This window comes from Peromyscus eremicus, chromosome 9 (genome assembly GCF_949786415.1).
Source record: "Peromyscus eremicus chromosome 9, PerEre_H2_v1, whole genome shotgun sequence".
Lineage (NCBI taxonomy): Eukaryota > Metazoa > Chordata > Mammalia > Rodentia > Cricetidae > Peromyscus > Peromyscus eremicus.
This window is the reverse complement of record NC_081425.1, coordinates 65594245-65612649: the sequence shown is the minus strand read 5'-3', so window position 1 is coordinate 65612649 and position 18405 is coordinate 65594245. Positions and strand designations below refer to the sequence as shown.

At 42.4% G+C, this 18405-nt stretch overlaps 1 protein-coding gene across 1 annotated transcript in view; it reads left to right on the top strand.

Moving 5' to 3' along the window:
- Parp4 (poly(ADP-ribose) polymerase family member 4) overlaps positions 1 to 18405 on the top strand; it is an 88462-nt gene that overhangs the window by 53670 nt on the left and 16387 nt on the right. Inside the window, exons 25-32 of the mRNA XM_059273074.1 lie at positions 1337 to 1436; positions 3249 to 3419; positions 3686 to 3766; positions 6995 to 7075; positions 8866 to 8961; positions 11319 to 11441; positions 12460 to 12522; positions 16231 to 16296. Coding sequence (XP_059129057.1) covers positions 1337 to 1436; positions 3249 to 3419; positions 3686 to 3766; positions 6995 to 7075; positions 8866 to 8961; positions 11319 to 11441; positions 12460 to 12522; positions 16231 to 16296 — 781 coding nt within the window. The remainder of the gene's footprint in view (positions 1 to 1336; positions 1437 to 3248; positions 3420 to 3685; positions 3767 to 6994; positions 7076 to 8865; positions 8962 to 11318; positions 11442 to 12459; positions 12523 to 16230; positions 16297 to 18405) is intronic.

The following is an 18405-nucleotide window of genomic DNA, read 5'->3' as shown; positions in this document are numbered from 1 at the left end:
GCTTATTTTTTCCCTTTGTATCAACTGTTTTGTTTTATGACAAGGTCTCACTCAATAGCCCAGGCTAGCCAGGAAATTACTATGCAGACTATTCTGGCCTGGAACTTGTGATCCTCTCCCCTCAGATTGTCGAATGCTGAGATTACAGGCATATGCCACCATGCCTGGCTAGGCTGATATGTTTTGTTTTGTGACAGGGCCTCATGTAGCCCAGGCTGGCCATGAACTCTCAAAGTAGCAGAGGGAGAGCTTGAACTCTGATCTTCCTACCTTTGCCTCCCAAGGGTGGAATTACAGATGTGTTCTGGCACACCTGGTTTGTTCAGGGCTGGGGATTGAACCCAGTGCCTTGTTTGCCAGGCAAACACTCTATAATGTGAGCTACATTCTAGCTCTTTAGGTTGCTATCTTTATCAAGTATCATTCTGATATCTGTTGAGTTTTTTGTTTGTTTACAGTTTGTTTTGTTTAAGAAAGGTCTCTATGTGGCCCAGGCTGGCCTCAAAATGTAACCAAGGATCCCCTTGCGTTCCTGATCCTCCTGCCTCCATCTCCCAAGTATGACATCATGCCCAGTACCTTTTGGGGTTGTCGTTGTTAGCTTTTAAGTATGGAAGTATTAGATTTTATTTATTTATTGTTTAATATTTTTGCCGTGGAGGCCTACAAAGTGTCATCCGTGTGAGGCAAGAAGAAAGTCAGGTTCAATACAACTTAGTAGCTGGTATTGGTTCAAACTTCTAGAGTCTGATACCAGGCATTTTATTTTAGGCATATTTAAGTACAGTACAATTTGGAAAAAAAAGTTTCCTGGTGTAATACAACCCCATGTGCACAATAAAGCTTAAGGCATAATTATATCAAAACTCTTTTCAAAGTACATATCACTTCTTCTGTGTTATCTTAAGGACTTGGGGGAAGATCTGGTATGGCCTCAGTCATACAGATAGTACAGAGGTCACCTAGGCTATTAACCACCTCTGATCCTGTTTGTAAGGGTCTGGAGGGGCCAGATGTGGCCTCAAGCATACAGATAGAGTTCACCAGGCTATTAACCACATCCATTCCCAGCCTTCTGGGTGGAAAACAGGTTATACATCTATTCCATTGAAGAGACAACCCTAAGTGTCTTAAAATTAAAAACGTGGAAGCCAGGTGTGGTGGCAAACATCTTTAATCCCAGTACTCAGGAGGCAAAGGCAGGTGGATTTCTGAGTTCGAGGCTAGCCTGGTCTATAGAGTTCCAGGACAGCTAGGGCTTTTACACAGAGAAACACTCTCTCATAAAACAAAAAAATAACAATAACAAAAATTAAAATGTGTGAAATGTGATCAGTTCTACAGCAAATCATCACATCTTAAGGACCTTGTCTCAGTATGGTGCTGGAGTATTTGAATATTTTAACTCAAAATCCAAACAGAGTTGGAAAAAACAGGTATGTGGGCTTGTTTTTTTAACATCTTATCTGTACTCCTGTGTTTACATGTGCAAATCCTGTTTTCTTGAAAGTCTGTAGTAACTTCTACCTTTTTGTGAATAGACAAGACCTACAAGGAGGCCAAAGCTTTTAAGAACATTCTCGTAAATAATAAGAAGGGCCAAACCAGAGGTGGCGCTTCATGCCTTTACAGCACTCCTCTTCTCCATTCCCCACAGTGCTGGTGTTAGAGAGGTGACCACACCCAGTGGCTAGTGTTTCACTGTGATAAATACACACGAGATTTACAAGTCCATTTCATTGGTATAAACTTATCCACAGTGTTGTGTAACCAGCATTACCAGCCATTTCCAGAACTTCATCACCATCCCTGACAAAAGTCTAAATAGTAACTCTGGATTGCCTCCTGCCTCCAGCGCCTGACAATGTCTGTCCTACTTCCGGTCTTTATGAATTTGCTCTCTCCAGATACTTGTAGAGGCATGAGGCATTTGTTCTTTTGTGTCTAACTTATTTAACCCGGCATAATGTCCACAAGACTCATCTGTGTCATGTTTTTGACAGGATTTATTTTCATTTTAAGGACAAATATTTTATTATTTTTTATTGGGTTTTGAAAAAGGAGTCTCATGTAACCCAGGCTGAGCTGAGGCTGGACTTGAACTCCTGATCCTACTGCTTCCATTCCAGTGTTGAGGTTTCAGGTGTGTGCCACAATACCCATTTTAGGAATGAGTAATAGTCTATCAAATATGAATATAAAATAATTACATCATAGATAGATAGAGAGATGATAGATAGATAGGTAGACAGATGATTGATAGATAGATAGATAGATAGATAGATAGATAGATAGATAGATAGATGATAGATGGATTGAATGATGATAGATAGATGATAGATGATAGATAGGTAGGTAGGTAGATAGTTGATAGATGATAGATAGATAGATAGATAGATAGATGATAGATATGTGATAGATAAATATTGATAGATATATAGATAGATGATATGTGATAGATAGATAGATAGATAGATAGATAGACAGACAGACAGACAGATAGATAGATAGATAGATAGATAGATAGACAGACAGATCTCACACACACTCGTTTTATTTGTTGACCTATCAATGGACGTGGCTCATTCCCACCATATGCTGCTGTGGATGGCCCTGGGGTGAACGCTGGCAGACAGTACCTGTCAGGACCTTCCATTGGTTCACTTCTGGGTTTGTACTCAGAAGTGAAATTACTGACTCACGCAGGAACTGTTTCATTTTCTTAGGATTTATCACTCTCTTTTCCACAGCAGCTACGCAATTCACATTCCCACACAACATTCCAGAGCTGCCAGGCTTGTGTGGCAAGTGCCTCCACTGGTTAGCCTTCACCACAAACTGAAATAGAAAAACTTCAAATGTCTATATTTAAGCTAGTGACACCTTTAGTCCCAGCGCTCAGGTGGTAGAGGCAGGTGGATCACTATGAGTTTGAGGCCAGCCTGGTTTACAAAGTGAGTTCCAGGCCAGCCAAAGCTGCATAGTAAGACCCTGTCTCAATTTTTCCCCCTTTGGAAAAATGCTCCATGACAGGAAGAAAAGAAAAACCAAAAAAGCTATAAAATCCCAAAGACAGAATTAAACTTTCAAGTGTTAAGTAGCTATTTTTGTGGTTTGTTGGTTTTAGGGTACTAGGGATTAAAACCGTTCAAACATCCGTACAAGGCACTCTACCAACTGAGATATCCCCCCCGGCCTGTTTTGTCAGGTGTTAACAGTGAAGGAGATGCTTTTTCTCTTTATTATAGATAGAAGCCCAAATGACCAGGATCCGGTCCCCGGGCTGCCACTCTGTCTCCGTCAAGTGGCAGCAGCTCAGCAGGGACGCCCCTGAGCCTCTGCAGGCTCCGGTCCAGGTGCCTTCCTTGTTTCATAATGACCGGCTCCTTGTCTACGGATTCATTCCTCATTGTACACAGGTAAGGAGATGCTAATTCCTTACACCACGGGAAAGACAATGCTGCTGCTGCTCTTCTCCCCACCCCACCCCTTGGCCTCCTGTTGGCATTATGGTCCGGAACCCCCCCCCCCCGCCGCCACACCCCCATCCCACCCCCATACCTGACTGGGGAAGCTCTTGATTTCTCTTGAGAGGGGAGGATGCTACCAGAAGAGCTGCTGTTACACTAACTGACACAGTGGGAGTAGAAAAGCTAATGAAACACTCCTGTTTCTCCTATCTCAGGCAACTCTGTGTGCGTTCATCCAAGAGAAGGAATTTTGTACAATGGTGTCAACTACCGAGCTCCAGAAGACGACTGGGACTGTAAGATTCAAATCTTAAAGTGCTGGACTGTGGGTAGAACTCAATGGGAGAGCCTAGCCAAGCAGGTGGAAGTCTCTCTTCCGTTTCCGGGGACACACACGCTTAACGCTATGGACAGAAAGTAACAATTCTCAGTTTTCACGTATAAGCTTCATGTACTTCCTTTGTTTTTCTGGGCTGATGTGTCAGTACACATGAAGGGTGGTCAGGGGGTTCTCTGTGCCATCGGGATGGGGACACATGCCTTTAATGGGTCTTCATCTGGGATTCTGGGATCTGGGTGTATTTCTACAGGTGTCTATGATTATGAGTGACTTCAAGGAAACATGAGATTTTTGCCAGGTGTAATTGTGTATACATACTTACAACCCCAGCATGTGGGAGGCAGAGGAATTAAGATTGGGAACTTAAGCCGGGTGGTGGTGGCTCATGCCTTTAATCCCAGCACTCGGGAGGCAGAGCCAGGTGGATCTCTGTGAGTTCGAGGCCAGCCTGGTCTACAGAGCGAGATCCAGGAAAGGCACAAAGCTACACAGAGAAACCCTGTCTCGAAAAACCAAAAAAAAAAAAAAAAAAAGATTGGGAACTTGAGGTCCTCCTTGGATACAAAGCAAGTTTGAGGTCAGCCTAGGCTACATGAGACCTTTTCTCCAAACAAAATGCAATCATCTGTTTTGTTTTGTTTGAGATACTGTCTAAATCAAGATGGCCTTGAATAGGAAGCATTTCTCCTGCCTCAGCCTCTTGAGTGCTAATAGTCCATTCACGCACCACCACATTCTGACACTAACAGAAGTTGTCACAGACCCCATGGGTAAGGGCTCAGCCCCACAAAACTCCCCAGTTCAGATGCCAATCACAAGTCTTGGTCTTCAAGTTACCTGCTTGTCCAGCTTGCCAACTGGATAGGAGTTGGAGGTTCCCTAAGTCCTTTCTCAGAACTCAGGAAAATGGTTAATTTACTGTTGCTGATTATTACAGTGAAGGCCCAAATTACAACAATTTAAAGATCTTTTTTTTTCTTTTTTTCTAACAGCATTTTTCATTAATTTTTTTTATCCTTTTGAGAATTTCATACATGGGTACTGTATTTATATCATTTCTATCCCTCTTTCTCTCCCCAACTCCTCTGTGTCAACTTCCCACTCTCTCAAGTTCATGACCTCTTCTATAATTGTGCTCTCTCTCTCTCTCTGTCTCTCTCTCTGTCTCTCTCTCTGTCTCTCTCTCTCTCTCTCTCTCTCTCTCTCTCACACACACACACACACACACACAAATAAATAAATAAATAAAACCTGGTGACCTGTTTACTGTTGCTCTTATGTACACATGCTTAGGGCTGACCACACAGAAATGAATTATCTGTCAGGAGGCTCTGTAAGGCCTATGAGTTTAGAGATCCTCACTGGCTTTGCTTTTAATTCTACAGTCATTTCATAGAGCAGTGGAAGAGCATATATTTAGTATTTGGCAAACTGTGGGTTCAATCCAAAATAACAACAAACACGTTACTTTGCTCATAATGCACGGGCAGAGAGCCAGAGCCCTACTTTCCCATGAGGACCAGCTGGCCTCATCAGGTAGTCAAGGCCCTTGACCTCCTGCCTCTACCTTTTAAATGCTGGGATTACAGATGTGTACCGTTATGCCCAGCTTCTTTTGATTTTTTTGGGGACCTGTTTTTTTTTAATTTATTGTTTGAGGATTTCGTATATGAATATGTGTTTTGGTCAAATCCAACCCCGCTCCCTCCAGCTCTTCCCACAGCCCCACCACCACTTTTCCCTTCCGACTTCGTGTGCTCTCCTCTAAACCCAATGAATCCACTTAGTGCTGTGTGTGTGCATGAGTATAGGACCGTCCGCTGGAGCACGAACAACCCACCAGGGCAGCACCCTGAAGAAAACGGACTCTTCCTTATGAAGCAGCCATCAGTCGCCAATAGCTCCTCAGCCAGGAGTGGGTATTCCCGAGGCCCTCCCTCATCCATGCCGGAATTTTGGTTGGCTTGATCTTGCGGGTCTTGTGTGTGCAGTCAGAGCTCCCCTGCGTATTCATGTGTGGCACAGCCCTGTCATGGCCATAGAACGCTGACTCACAGCAGCCATCCACTTCCACTGCCTCTTAGAATCTTTCTGCCTTCTCTTCTGTGATGAGCCCTGTGGAGCTACGTTCTTATCTTAAAAAAATTTTTTTGGGGGGAAAGCTGAGGATAGAACCCAGGGCCTTGTGCTTGCTAGGCAAGTACTCTACCACTGAGCTAAATCCCCAACCCCTAAAATGTTTTTATTACATTTATTTATTGTGTGTGTGCCACTGCCTGCCACTGTGGATCCCAGAGATTGAACTCGGGTCCTTGGGTTTGGCAGCAGGAGCCTTTACCCATTGAACTACTTCATCAGCCCTGGGTTTTTATCTCATCAGCCTAGTAAATGTCACAGTGTACCATAAACTACCTATGATCTCATTTACTAAAAAAAAAGGAGGGGGGAGTAAACACAATAAATAAGTTGGTTATTATTTTTTTTTTTTTTAAGAATACTGCCTATCCCTTGGGTATTCTTTCCTGCATGTTGTTGTTCTGTTGGGGTTGGGGGTGGGGGTGTGAGATTGAGACGGAGTCTTTCTACATAGCCCTATATGTCCTGGAACTCACTTGGGTGCTCGACAGTTAGGATCGTTATTGCTGGCATGGCAGAAGAGAACCTATTTGAGCTTGCTGCAGTGGCTCATGCCTGTGATCCCTGCCCAGAAATGGCTGAGGCAGAAGAATCATTATGTTTGACCAGCCTAGGTAGGGTAGGGAGCTGGGGACATGGCTCAGTGGGTAAAAGCGTTTGCCATGCAAATCTGACGACCTCTGTTTGGACCCCTAGAACACACGTGAAAAAGGCAGACAGAATAGTGTGCATGTCTGCAATCCCAGCACAGTCCTGGAAGGAGGAAGGAGGAAGGCAGCAGAGATGGAAGACCCTCCAAGCCTGCTGGCCAGCTAGCCTTGCTACCACAGCAGCAAAGAGACCCAATCTTAAACAGGGCCAAAAGAGGGGAACAGACACCTGAAGGCTATGTGCTCTGACCTCCATACATACTTTTCTAGCATGTCTGAACCACACACATGAGCACACACACACACACACACACACACACACACACACACACACGTCTCTCTCTCACACACACATAAAGCCATTTTAATCCTCTTCTCCCCTCACTGCTTAAACACAGATGATTCACAAGCTGGCAGCTCGGGCCCTGATCAGAGATTATGAAGATGGTATTCTCCATGACAATGAAACCAAACACGAGGTTTGTTCTCCCAGTGAAAGCCATTAAGCATTGTTCTGTGTCATTCTTAAATTGATTTGTTCATATCAACACAAAGTGGGGGTGGCCTAATAAAGAAGAAAGTGACGTCAGGGCAGCCATCAGCATCTGTAATGTCAGTCTGGGCTGCAGGTGCTCAGTGAGTTTGTGGAATTCACTAATGAGAGAGCTAATGAAAATGGCATTCTGAGACTTCTGTGATTTTCTCCCCATGAGAAATAGTCTGGAGGGGTCCTGACAGAGGGGCCCCCTTGGCCAGCTACTGTGACAGTCAAGCTGCATTCTTATACAAGGTTCAAGCATTGGTGTTCAATGGCATTCCTAAAAAGGATGCCATACCATGTAGACACCACTGACCATCACAGGACTGTAGACAAGGACTCGGGAGCCTTGTTTCTCCTGACAGCCCCAAGCAGGAGTTGAAGCAGAGCTTAGACACAAAGAAGCCACAAATGCCTGTTGCCAGATCACGGTTATATTTTTCCACCAATCAGGATTCAAAGATGAGGGGCTTTCCTTATGTGTTCCATCATTATCAACTGACACAGAATGCAAGCTTTTCAGTCCAACCGATCAGATTCATTTGTTCTTTCTATGTTTTTAGGGAACTAAGGGGCATAGTAGACCATTTCTATTGTTTAAGGAGGAGGTTAGTGGCTATTGGAAAGTTCCCAGCTCTCCTAGGGTCTGGGAACTTGAACTTTGTTTGACCCTATGGGTAAAATGGAGTCTGAAATCAAAATGGCAGCACTTAGGACAAGGTGCTTTTGCCTGCTCCCTTCAGTGAGCACTTGGATTAACGCTATGTTCTCTTTGACTTATTTATCTCTGAGTGCATCTGGCTAGCTTTGCCTTGAATAATCCTAAACAAGTAATGATTCATCAGCTTCACAGTGGGAGCTTTGAGAGAATGGGGAGACTCACACCATGTGAGAGAACTCTGAAAGCTGTGGAGGGCTGTGTAACTGCTCTTCTGTGACTCAGCTAAGACAGCCATCTCAAGTCCCTGAAAACAGACTCAAGGTACTTAGACAGGACCCCTGACTCAGTGTCTAATTCGAAGTACTAATTATAAAATTATTTAATTAGGGGGCTGGAGAGATGGCTCAACAGTTAAGAGCACTGGTTGCTCTTCCAGAGGACCCAGATTCAATTCCCAGCACTCACGTGGCAGCTCACAACTGTCTGTAACTCCAAGATCTGACACCCTCACACAGATGTACATGCGGGCAAAACACCAATGCACATAAAGATAAAATTATTTACTAGAGGCAGGAGATATAGCTCAGTTGGTAGAGGGCTTACCTAGCTTTTGCAAGGCTCTGAATTCAGTATCCAGCACTGGATAAATCAAGTATGATGGTGCACACCTATAATCCCAGAACTTGGGAAGTAGAGGCAGAAAGTTCAGAAGTTCAAAGTCATCAGTAGCAACATAGCTGAGTTCCAGGCCAGCCTAAGATACATGAGATGCTGTCTCCAAAGAAATGGATGAGCTGGGAGTGGTGGCACACACCTTTTAATCTCAGCACTCAGGAGGTAGGGGCAGGTAGATTCCTGTGAGTTCAAGGCTAGCCTGATCTACATAGAAAATTCTGGGGGTACATAGTAAGGCCGTCTCAAAAGAAGAAATTTTTTTTAAAGAAAGAAGAAAGAAAAGGAAGTGAATGTATACATTAAATGATTTGTCACAGAAAAACACTTTAGATTATTTTATATCTTTTCAATCTCAGTACCCATAAACGAACTAACACAGTTTCGTTCTATCCTAGATGAAGAAAAAAAGCATGAAATCTTTGATTATTGAACTCAGTAAAGAAAATTCTCTGATTACACAATTTACAAGCTTTGTGGCAGTTGAGAAAAGGGTATGTATTATTAATTTAAGATTAAACTTGTAAACGTTTATTTAGTCACTATTGGGCTGGAGATATGGCTCAGCTAGGACCCAAATCCAGTTCCCATCACACACAGACCCACAGACGGCTTACGATAGCGACTCTAACTTCAGAGAATCTAGCATCCTCTTCTGGCTTCCGTAGGCCATAAAGTATACATACATACATACATGTGTATATTTTAAGATAGTGTCTTACTGTGTAGACCAGGCTGGTCCAGAACTCACTATTAGATCAGGCTGGCCTAAAACTCACAGAGATCCACTTGTACCTATCTCTGCTTCCTGAGTGCTAGGAGTAAAGGTATGTGCCACCACATCCAGCTAAAAATACTTTTAAAAAAATCATTACTGCCAGAAGTTGTAGTACAGTCGTTTAATTCCAGCACTGAGAGGCAGAGGCAGGTGGATTGCTGTGAGTTCCAGGCCAGCCAGGGCTACATAGTGAGAACCTGTCTCAAAACAACAACAATAAAAAGTAAATAAATAAAAAGAAATGTAAAAAACAGTAAGCATTTCTCTGGGTGTGGAGGCATGCCTATAATTCTAGCACTTAGGAAGCAGAGGTAGGAGGAGACCGAGCTCAGCCTAGGCTACACATGAAAACTCTGTGTCAAAAACAGCAACATCCAGTTGTGGTGGCACAGACCTATAATCCTAGCACTTCTGAGGCAGAAACAGGATTACCTCTGTTTGAGGGCAGCCTGATCAACATTGTGAGCTCTAGGCCGTCCAGGACTACACAGGGAGGCTGTATATTAAGAAAAGAACAAAACCTGGAAGGTCACTCTTGCTCTGATCAGTAATGACAGTAGCCACTCGGGGCTATGAAGGGCAAAGTGGATAGAGGCCAGAGGCAGGAGCCAGGACCTCCTTCGTAGGAGGATGTTCATGCCAGCACTTGCCCTAATTTCTCTAAATGAATTGCATGTTGCTCTGGCTAGGTATCTATTGCTGTGATAAAACATATCAACCCAAAGCAATTTGGGGAGGAAAGGGTTTATTTCATCCTAAAGGTCATAGTCTCTCAATGAGGGAAATCAAGGCAGAAACCTGGAAGCAAGAACTGAAGCAGAGGCCATGGAGGAAGGCTGCTTACTGGCTTCTCCTGGCTTGCTCAGGACCAACTGACAGGGATGCACCACCCATAGCTAGCTGGGGCCTTCCAAATCAATCATCAATCAAGAAAATGTCCCACAGGGTTGCCTACAAACCAGTCTGATGGAGGTATTTTCTCAGTTGAGGGCCCTTCTTCCAAGATGACTCTACCTTGTGTCAGATGAACAAAAAAACTAACCAGCACATATGTGTTAGTATTTTTAATGTTTGATTATTAACTAGTTATATGTATATTTTAAGACATCTATAGAAGCCAGGCAGTAGTGACAACTGCCTTTAATCCCAGCACTTGGGAGGCAGAGGCAGGTTGATCTCTGAGTTGGAGGTCAGCCTGGTCTATAGAGTGAGTTCCAGGACAGCCAGGGCTACACAGAGAATCCTGTCTTGAAAAGCCAAAAATAAAAACAAAAATAAACACAACCATCTATAGTAGTTTGGGGCTGGGATGTGGTACCATACTATAGTTAATCCCCAATATGCAATCATACACAAAAAAAGACATACTATAATCTTATTACTTTTTTAATTTCTAGGTTTGTTTTTCAGATTGGCCTTTAAGCAAAGCCTATGTTATGGGTGTAGTCGCAAGTTTTCCTGTCCTGACCTCCCAATCTTCATCCCGTTAGCTGCTTCCAAATTACCACACAGAGACTTAATATTATTTATAAATGCTTGCCCAATAGCTCAGGCTTGTTACTAGCTAACTCTTACATTTAAATTAACCCACGTTTCTAGTTATGCTTTGCCATGTGGTTCATGACTTGTTACCTCATTTTTCTTCTTAACCCACATTTCTAGTTATGCTTTGACATGTGGCTCATGGCTTGTTACCTCATTTTCTATATGTCCTGCTTTCTCAGTGGCTGACTAGCATCTCCTGTGACTCTCCTGACTCCACCCTCCCTCCTCCCATTACTCTCTCTGTGTCAGGTTGTCTCACTAAACCTCTTCTTGCCCTGCTATTGGCCAATCAGGTTTTTTTTATTAACCAATGAGAGTAATACATATTCACAGTGTACAGAAGGATTACTCCACAGCATATGAAGCATTTTCTTGATTGATATGGAAAGGCCCTCATATTGAGAGACATATGATCCAAGTAAATGCCCAGATATTCTAAACCCAACATCCATAAGGCTTTAGAATGTGTTAATTATTTAATTTGATTATATCTTTAAAAAAAATTAAACCAATTGTGATTCTATATAGGACGGTGATGAGATTCCTTTTGCTAATGTCCCAAGTATTTTGGAACTTGTTGCCAAAGAAGATGTAGACTTTCTGCCATATGTGAGTTGGCAGGAAAAGCAGCCAGAGGCCATCATGGCACAGGTAAGTACAATCACCAAATTCAGCCATTCATTGCTTAATGGTGGGGATGTGTTCTGAGAAGTATGTCTGAAGAAAATTCATGGCTGTGTGAATATCCTGGAGTGAACTCACACAGGCCCAGTGGTCCAGGGCAGTTACTGAATGTGTGGCCTTCATGAAATCAAGAGACACAATGAACACCAGACATATGAAGCTAGGGCAGACTGTTAATTCAAACAGTAACTTTGTTTGAAGTAAATGAATAGAAGGCATACATTCTTTTTTTTTTCTTTTTTCTTTTTTGAGAAAAGATCTCTCTACATAACCCTGACTGTCCTATAACTCACAGAAATTGGCCTACCTCTGCCTCCTAAAGGCTGAGATAAAGGTGTGTGACACTACACCTGGCCACAGAAGGAACATACTCTTAAAAGACAGTTTATAAAGAGTCTAGGAGCTGAGTGTGGTATACACAGAGTTCAGAGTTGTCCTTAGCTACATGGAAAGTTCTAGGCCATCTTGGGGTACATTAGATTCTGTCTCAAAGGAATGAAAAAGGTTATCATTTAAACTTTTTTAAGACATTTTTTTATGTGTATGAATGTTTGGCTTTCTTGCATGTATGTGTTTAGGTCACTGTGTCTACATCTATGTGGCAATTAAGTGTGAGACCCTTTGTGTACAGGAAAGACTCCCTGAGGTGGAGTGAGCAAGAGAAGCAAGGAGAACATTGTGAGGATCGTTTCTACGGTTTCCACTATTTCTATAAAGAGAAATGCAGCATGAATGTATTTGCTTATTGGCTTGTTTTCTTGGTTTTGCTTTTATTTATTGTATACATTTCCTTTTTTAGTGGTGCTGGAGACTGAACCCAGTACCTTGTATATGCTAAGCAAGGGCTATACTGCCCCTTAAAACTGAAGTGCATTCATCTCCCAGGAGGACAGCTAGGTGGCACAGGGTGGGGGAAAGGGGGTGTTAGAGAACATTTACTTTGTTAAAACATATTCGTTTGCATACTTTTACTTTTATACCATAGGCAGAAATTGAATATTCAGGACCAATGCAAGATGAAATCATCAATGACAGCAGACTGTTACAGGTATACCAATAAACAGAGCTGTGCATGGTGAATTTTCAGGGAAAAAAGAAAATTTGTTTTTCCAGTTTGCCATTTATAGTTATTTATTTTAACATTTCTCTGTATGTGTATTGCTGTGGAATAATCCTTCTGTACACTGTGTGAATATGTCACTATGACTGGTTTAATAAACAAGTTGACTGGCCAATAGCTGAACAGGATAAAGTTAGGCAGGAAAGCCAAACTGAGAATGATGGGATGAGGAAGGGCGGAGTTAGAGAGAGATGCCAGTGAGCCGCTGAGGAAGCAGGCCGTGTAGAAAATGAGGTTATAAGCTGTTAAGATTCTGCTACTCCAGCTATATGACCACACATGCTCAGTTCAATAGCTAAGCAAGGTGTATTATGTCATCAGTGTGCTGTGTGATTGCTCAAATCACGCAATCTGCGCATGCATGGCGTAGCTCCATAAGCCCACCTGCGCATGTGCAGGGAAATCCTTAAAAAGCTGGTCACAGACTCCTCCCTCCTCTTCTGCTCTTCACCCCCCCCCTCTCTCTCTGCATGTGCCTCTTCCCAGGCCTAGTTACTCTCTTCTGTCTACCCGCTCCTCCTAATAAAGCTCTGATACTGGGTTTTGTCATGGCTCATGACCTTTCCTCGCATGGTGACTTATCATTATTTAAAACCAACACAAGCCATGAGCCATATGGCAAAGCATAGGTAAGAAAAAAGGGTTAATTTAAATGTAAGAGCTAGTTAGTAACAAGCCTGAGCTATCAGCCGAGCATTTATAATTTATATTAAGTCTCTGAGTCAGTTATTTGGGAAACGGCTTCCAGTTATTTGGGAATAGGCTGTCAGGACAGGAAAACTCTGTCAACAGTGTGTGTGTACATGTACTCCTGTGTGCATGTGCCAGGGCCTGCATGTGGAGGTCAGAGAACAACTTGGAGTCAGATCTCTCTTGCCACCACATGGGTCTCAGGGATTGAAGTCAGGTTGACAGGTTTATCAGTGAGTGCCTCTAACCCATCTCACTGCTTCCCTCTCACCCCCCATTTTATATTTTTTGAAGCCAGAGTTTCACTAAGTAGCCCTCAAACTCCTGATCCTCCAGCCTGAGCCCCTGAGTATGAGGATGCTGGCATAGGCCACTGGCAGCCACTTGTTTTGTAATTTTATTTATTATCATTTGGTCATGTAGAGTTTTTTGTTTGTGATACTTGGGTCTCAACCTTCCAAGCAGCTGGTACCTATTACACTTTTTAGACTTATTTTATTTTTATTTCTGTGCATATGCTTGTGTGTGTGTGTGTGTGTGTGTGTGTGTACACATGTGTGTGCATGCACTCAAGTGTATAGGTACCTATGGAGGCCAGAAGAGGGTTTTGGATTCCCTGGAGCTGGAATTACAGGTGGCTATGGGTGCTGGGAACTGAACTTGGGTCCTCTGAAAGAAAAACAAACAATTTCACAGCCGTCTCTCCAGCCTCTCGGTCACATTTAAAAATTCTTTTCTTTCTTTGTGTGTGTTTAAGGTTCCTTCTGTTTGTTCTTTAACAGTTTCATATGTTTATACAATGAATCTCGATCATATCCACCCCAACTCTCCCTCTCAGTTTCTTTCTTTTCTTTAGGTTGTTTTGCTTTGATGTGCCTAGAAATACCTTTCCTATTCATAGGTTATACTTTCAATTTTCCCCCTTCATTTCTTTTAGGAATTCTGTTTTATTTTGGTTTTGCTGTGTTAAAGAGAGAAGCCTGGGCTTGCATGCTCTTGGCTGGCCCTTAGCCACGGAGCTTCCTCCCTCACCCCATTAGTTCTATGTTTACATTTTTTAAGACTTATTTATTTATTTATTTATTTATTTATTTATTTATTTATTTATTATGTATGCAGTGCTCTGCCTGCATGTACATCTTCACGACAGAAGAGGGCACCAGATCTCATTGCAGATGGTTGTGATCCATCATGTGGTTGCTGGGGCTTGAACTCAGGACCTCTGAAGGAGCAGCCAGTGCTCTTAACTGCTGAGCCATCATCTCTCCAGCCCCTATGTTTACATTTAAGTTTCCATCTCACTGAAATTTATCCTGGTATAAGATAAAAGTGTAAAGCCAACCTTATTCTTCCAAAGAGTCACCTAATCTCCCCAGCACTTGACTCAAAATGCCACTTGCATTCTTGACAAGGTCCTGCGCCTTAGTAGCTGTGACTGTACTATCTACTCTGCAATACCATTCTAATTATTATAATGTTACCAAAGGCTTTAATATATGAGAGGTCTAGTTCATTGTTACTCATCTTTCTTAATACTCCAGTTTCTCATGGCCCAGGCATATAATCCCTACTACAAGAGGCCAGGGCAAGAGTATCATAGCAAGTCTGTGGCCAGCCTAGGCTGTAGAGCAAGTTCAAGGCCAGCCTGGGCAACTTACTGAAACTGTTTCAGAATGAAAACTAAAAAATAAATAAATAAATAAAAGCCATACATAGTGGTACAGTGCCTTTAATCTTAGGAACACTTGGGAGGCAGAAACAGGCAGATTGTGATGAGTTTGGGGTCTACGTGGCCTCATAGTGAGTTCCAGGCCATCCTGAGCTACACAGTGAGACCCTGTCTCATTCAGTTGTAATAAAATACCTTGACAAACACAGCTTAAGGGAGAGGGTATTTATTTTGGTTCACAGCTCCAGAGGACACACCGTCCATTTCGATAGGAAAGGCATGGGGCATGGGGATAGCCTAACAGATTACATTAGCAGTCTGGAAGCTGAAAGAGAATGGGACATCTCTGTAAAACTTCAAGGCCCACCTCTAGTGACATATCACCTTCATCAAGGCTCCACTTCATCAAGTCCCATGATCTTCCCAACAGTGCCACAGCTGGGGACCAACGGAGTTCAAACTCATGGCTCTACGGGAGGCATTTCCCGTTTAAAACATAGCACTAGGGATGAAGGCTCATGCCTATAATCCTAACTCAGGAGACTAAGGCAGGAAGATCATAGCAAATCCCAGAGCAGCCTGGCCTACCTCTCCAGCTTTATGTCAGCCTAGGTTACAAAGTGAGACAAGGTCTCATGGGCCAGCAAGATGGCTGAACAGGTGAAAGTGCTTGCCTTGTCAGCCCGGCCACCTGGATGTGGTCTTCACCACTCACAGTAGAAAGAGATCACCAACTCCCAAATGTCCTCTGGCTTCCACACATGCACTATGGCATTCATATGTGCGCGCGCGCACACACACACACACACACACACACACACACACACACACACACACGATAACAAATGAAACAAAATTTCAAAGGCCTTTTCTCAAACAAAGAGGGCCTAAGGTTGTAGTTCACCGGCAGCAGGCTTCCCTGTGAGAAGTCCTAGGTTCTATTCCTAGCGCCCTAAATAAAATATGAGAAACAATTCCCCGCCTCCCTTTTCTCTTTCTTTTTGTTGTTGTTCTTTGAGACAGAGTCTCACTGTAATCCGGGCTGACCAGAAATCCCTACATAGCCCAGGCTGGCCTCAAACTCAAGATCCCCCTGCCTCAGCCTCCCAAATGCTGGTATTATAAGCCTGTTACCAGAGGTCTGGGTCTAAGCAAGGTGTTTCCGGGTTTAAGAGTTGACAATAAGGACTTATGTAGATGTGCAACATATATAAGATAATGTTATTTATATGTTCTTTTAGTTTTAATTATGTATGTTTTTGTGCATTTGCATGCAGGTGCCTGAAATAAGCATGGGATACCCTGCAGCTGGAGCTATATCAGACAGTTTTTACTCAGCCAAGGTAGGTGCTGGGCTCTCTGGAAGGGCAGCTTCAAGATAACTTGTTTAAAGCAAAGCAATAGGGTCAGGCATAGTGAAGTGTGCCTTTAATCCCAGTACTCAGGAGGCAGAGACAGGCAAATCTCTGTGAGGCCAGCCTGGTCTATGGAACAAGTTCCAGGCTGGTCAGGGCTACAGGGTGAAATCCTATCTCAAAATAATAATAATAATAATAATAATAATAATAATAATAATAATAATAAATAAGACCAACAGGCAGAGCTATAGAATATGTGAGAATACACTTTGAGGGAATAGCAGGCCACATAAGCAAAGACGCTCAAGGCCCCAATTATTATCTGGGGCATCCTTCCAGAGAAAAAGGAGTTTTGTATCTAAGGGGCATAGTTTAGGTGGTTGTCTATTTTAATTGATAGATTAGGTCATCTAATCATATTCCTACTGCACATATCCCTTCTGATTTTAATCATAAACATATCCAGTTATGCATAGGCATAAGATAGTAAATAGAGGGTTCTCTCTATAAGTTCACTTTGAGGACACTGCCTTACTGCCTATTCACCTAAAACCAGATCAGACCAGATTAGCCTTTCTGGTCTCTTATCCAAATACATTAGGGATATTTTGAACAGAAAATGTCTAAGTTTGATTGTTGTTAGTAAAGGAGAAACTTTGTATTATCCAGAAAGAGGTGTGTGTATAGGCCAATGCAGGTGGGAATTATTTAGTCTTCAAGTCTATCAAACACCTCAGAAGGGTGAAGTGTTACCTAAAAATAGGGACATCTGGCTGCCTGGATAGCTACTCAAAGTTCTTCCAAAACATTGGGGCATCCAACTTTGGCCTACAGGCCTAGTATATCTGACAGACATTTCTGAGAAGCAGGGAATTTTGAAGGACTGTCCTACCTTGTCTTGGCAAAGCTTGGCAGTCACTTTTTTTTTTTTTTAATCCTGCTGGTCCAATTTGGACAGTAACTGTCAGCAATTGAAGCAAGGGCAGTTTCTTTGCCCAAATGGCTAGCTTTTGCCATAAAGAAAACAAACTCCATATGGAGTTTCTTCTATGCCCATCATCCTCTTTTGAAGTAAATTGGTGTTGTCAGGAGCAGATGTGTCTCATTGTCATTAAAAGGCTTCAGTATTAAACATATTAAATGTCATATTCTGTAGGTCTTTGAAGCATTTGAAGACTATCTATGTAAATTTATTATAGATGACTAACTACTAACCTGTATTTTTTTAATTATACATTATATTTTTAAATGAGCTACATAAGCACAATACCCCCAAACAAGAGTAAAAACATACATATAGTATAACAAAAATAACATTAAATTTGTATCAATAAACAAAATCCATACCAATGTAAAATATTTAAGACTAGTAGTTGTTTTTTTTTGGTTTAAAAGTAGATCCAGGGGCTGGAGAGATGGCTCAGAGATTAAGAGCACTGACTGCTCTTCCAGAGGTCCTGAGTTCAATTCCCAGCAACCACATGGTGGCTCACAACCATCTGTAATGAGATCTGGTGCCCTCTTCTGGACTGAAGTCATACATGCTGTATACATAATAAATAAATAAATCTTTAAAAAAAAAAAAAAAAAATAAAAGTAGATCCAATAATCTACCCTTTTATCCTATCATTTCTATACCTCCTCCCCTTTTTCTTTTCAGAACAAGAATACTGAATCTAATCTCCTTTGTTCATCATTTTTCCTGACCATTACCAATAACAACTTGTAACCAACCCCCCCCCCCTTAAATGATAAACATTCATTATCCATTGAATAACTAAAACCCACACATACCCCATCTCCTAGGAATGTGAACATCGTGTTCTGGACTACTTCCTGTTGTTTGTGGGTGCTGGTATCCTTGGGGGAACCTTAAGAAAATCAGAATAATTGTTAAGTCTTGGCTGGAGTATTCTGTGAGGCTGGATCATCTCAGCCAGCAGCCTTGAAGCTGTTTTGGATGCAGAAATCTGAGGAGACTGTAACAGAGGCATTTTGAGATGCTGGACCACCTGGTCAATCCATTTTCATTGGTGTCTGGTCCCCTTTTTCTGAAAATACATAAACTTTTAAAGGTAACATACATGTCTGTAT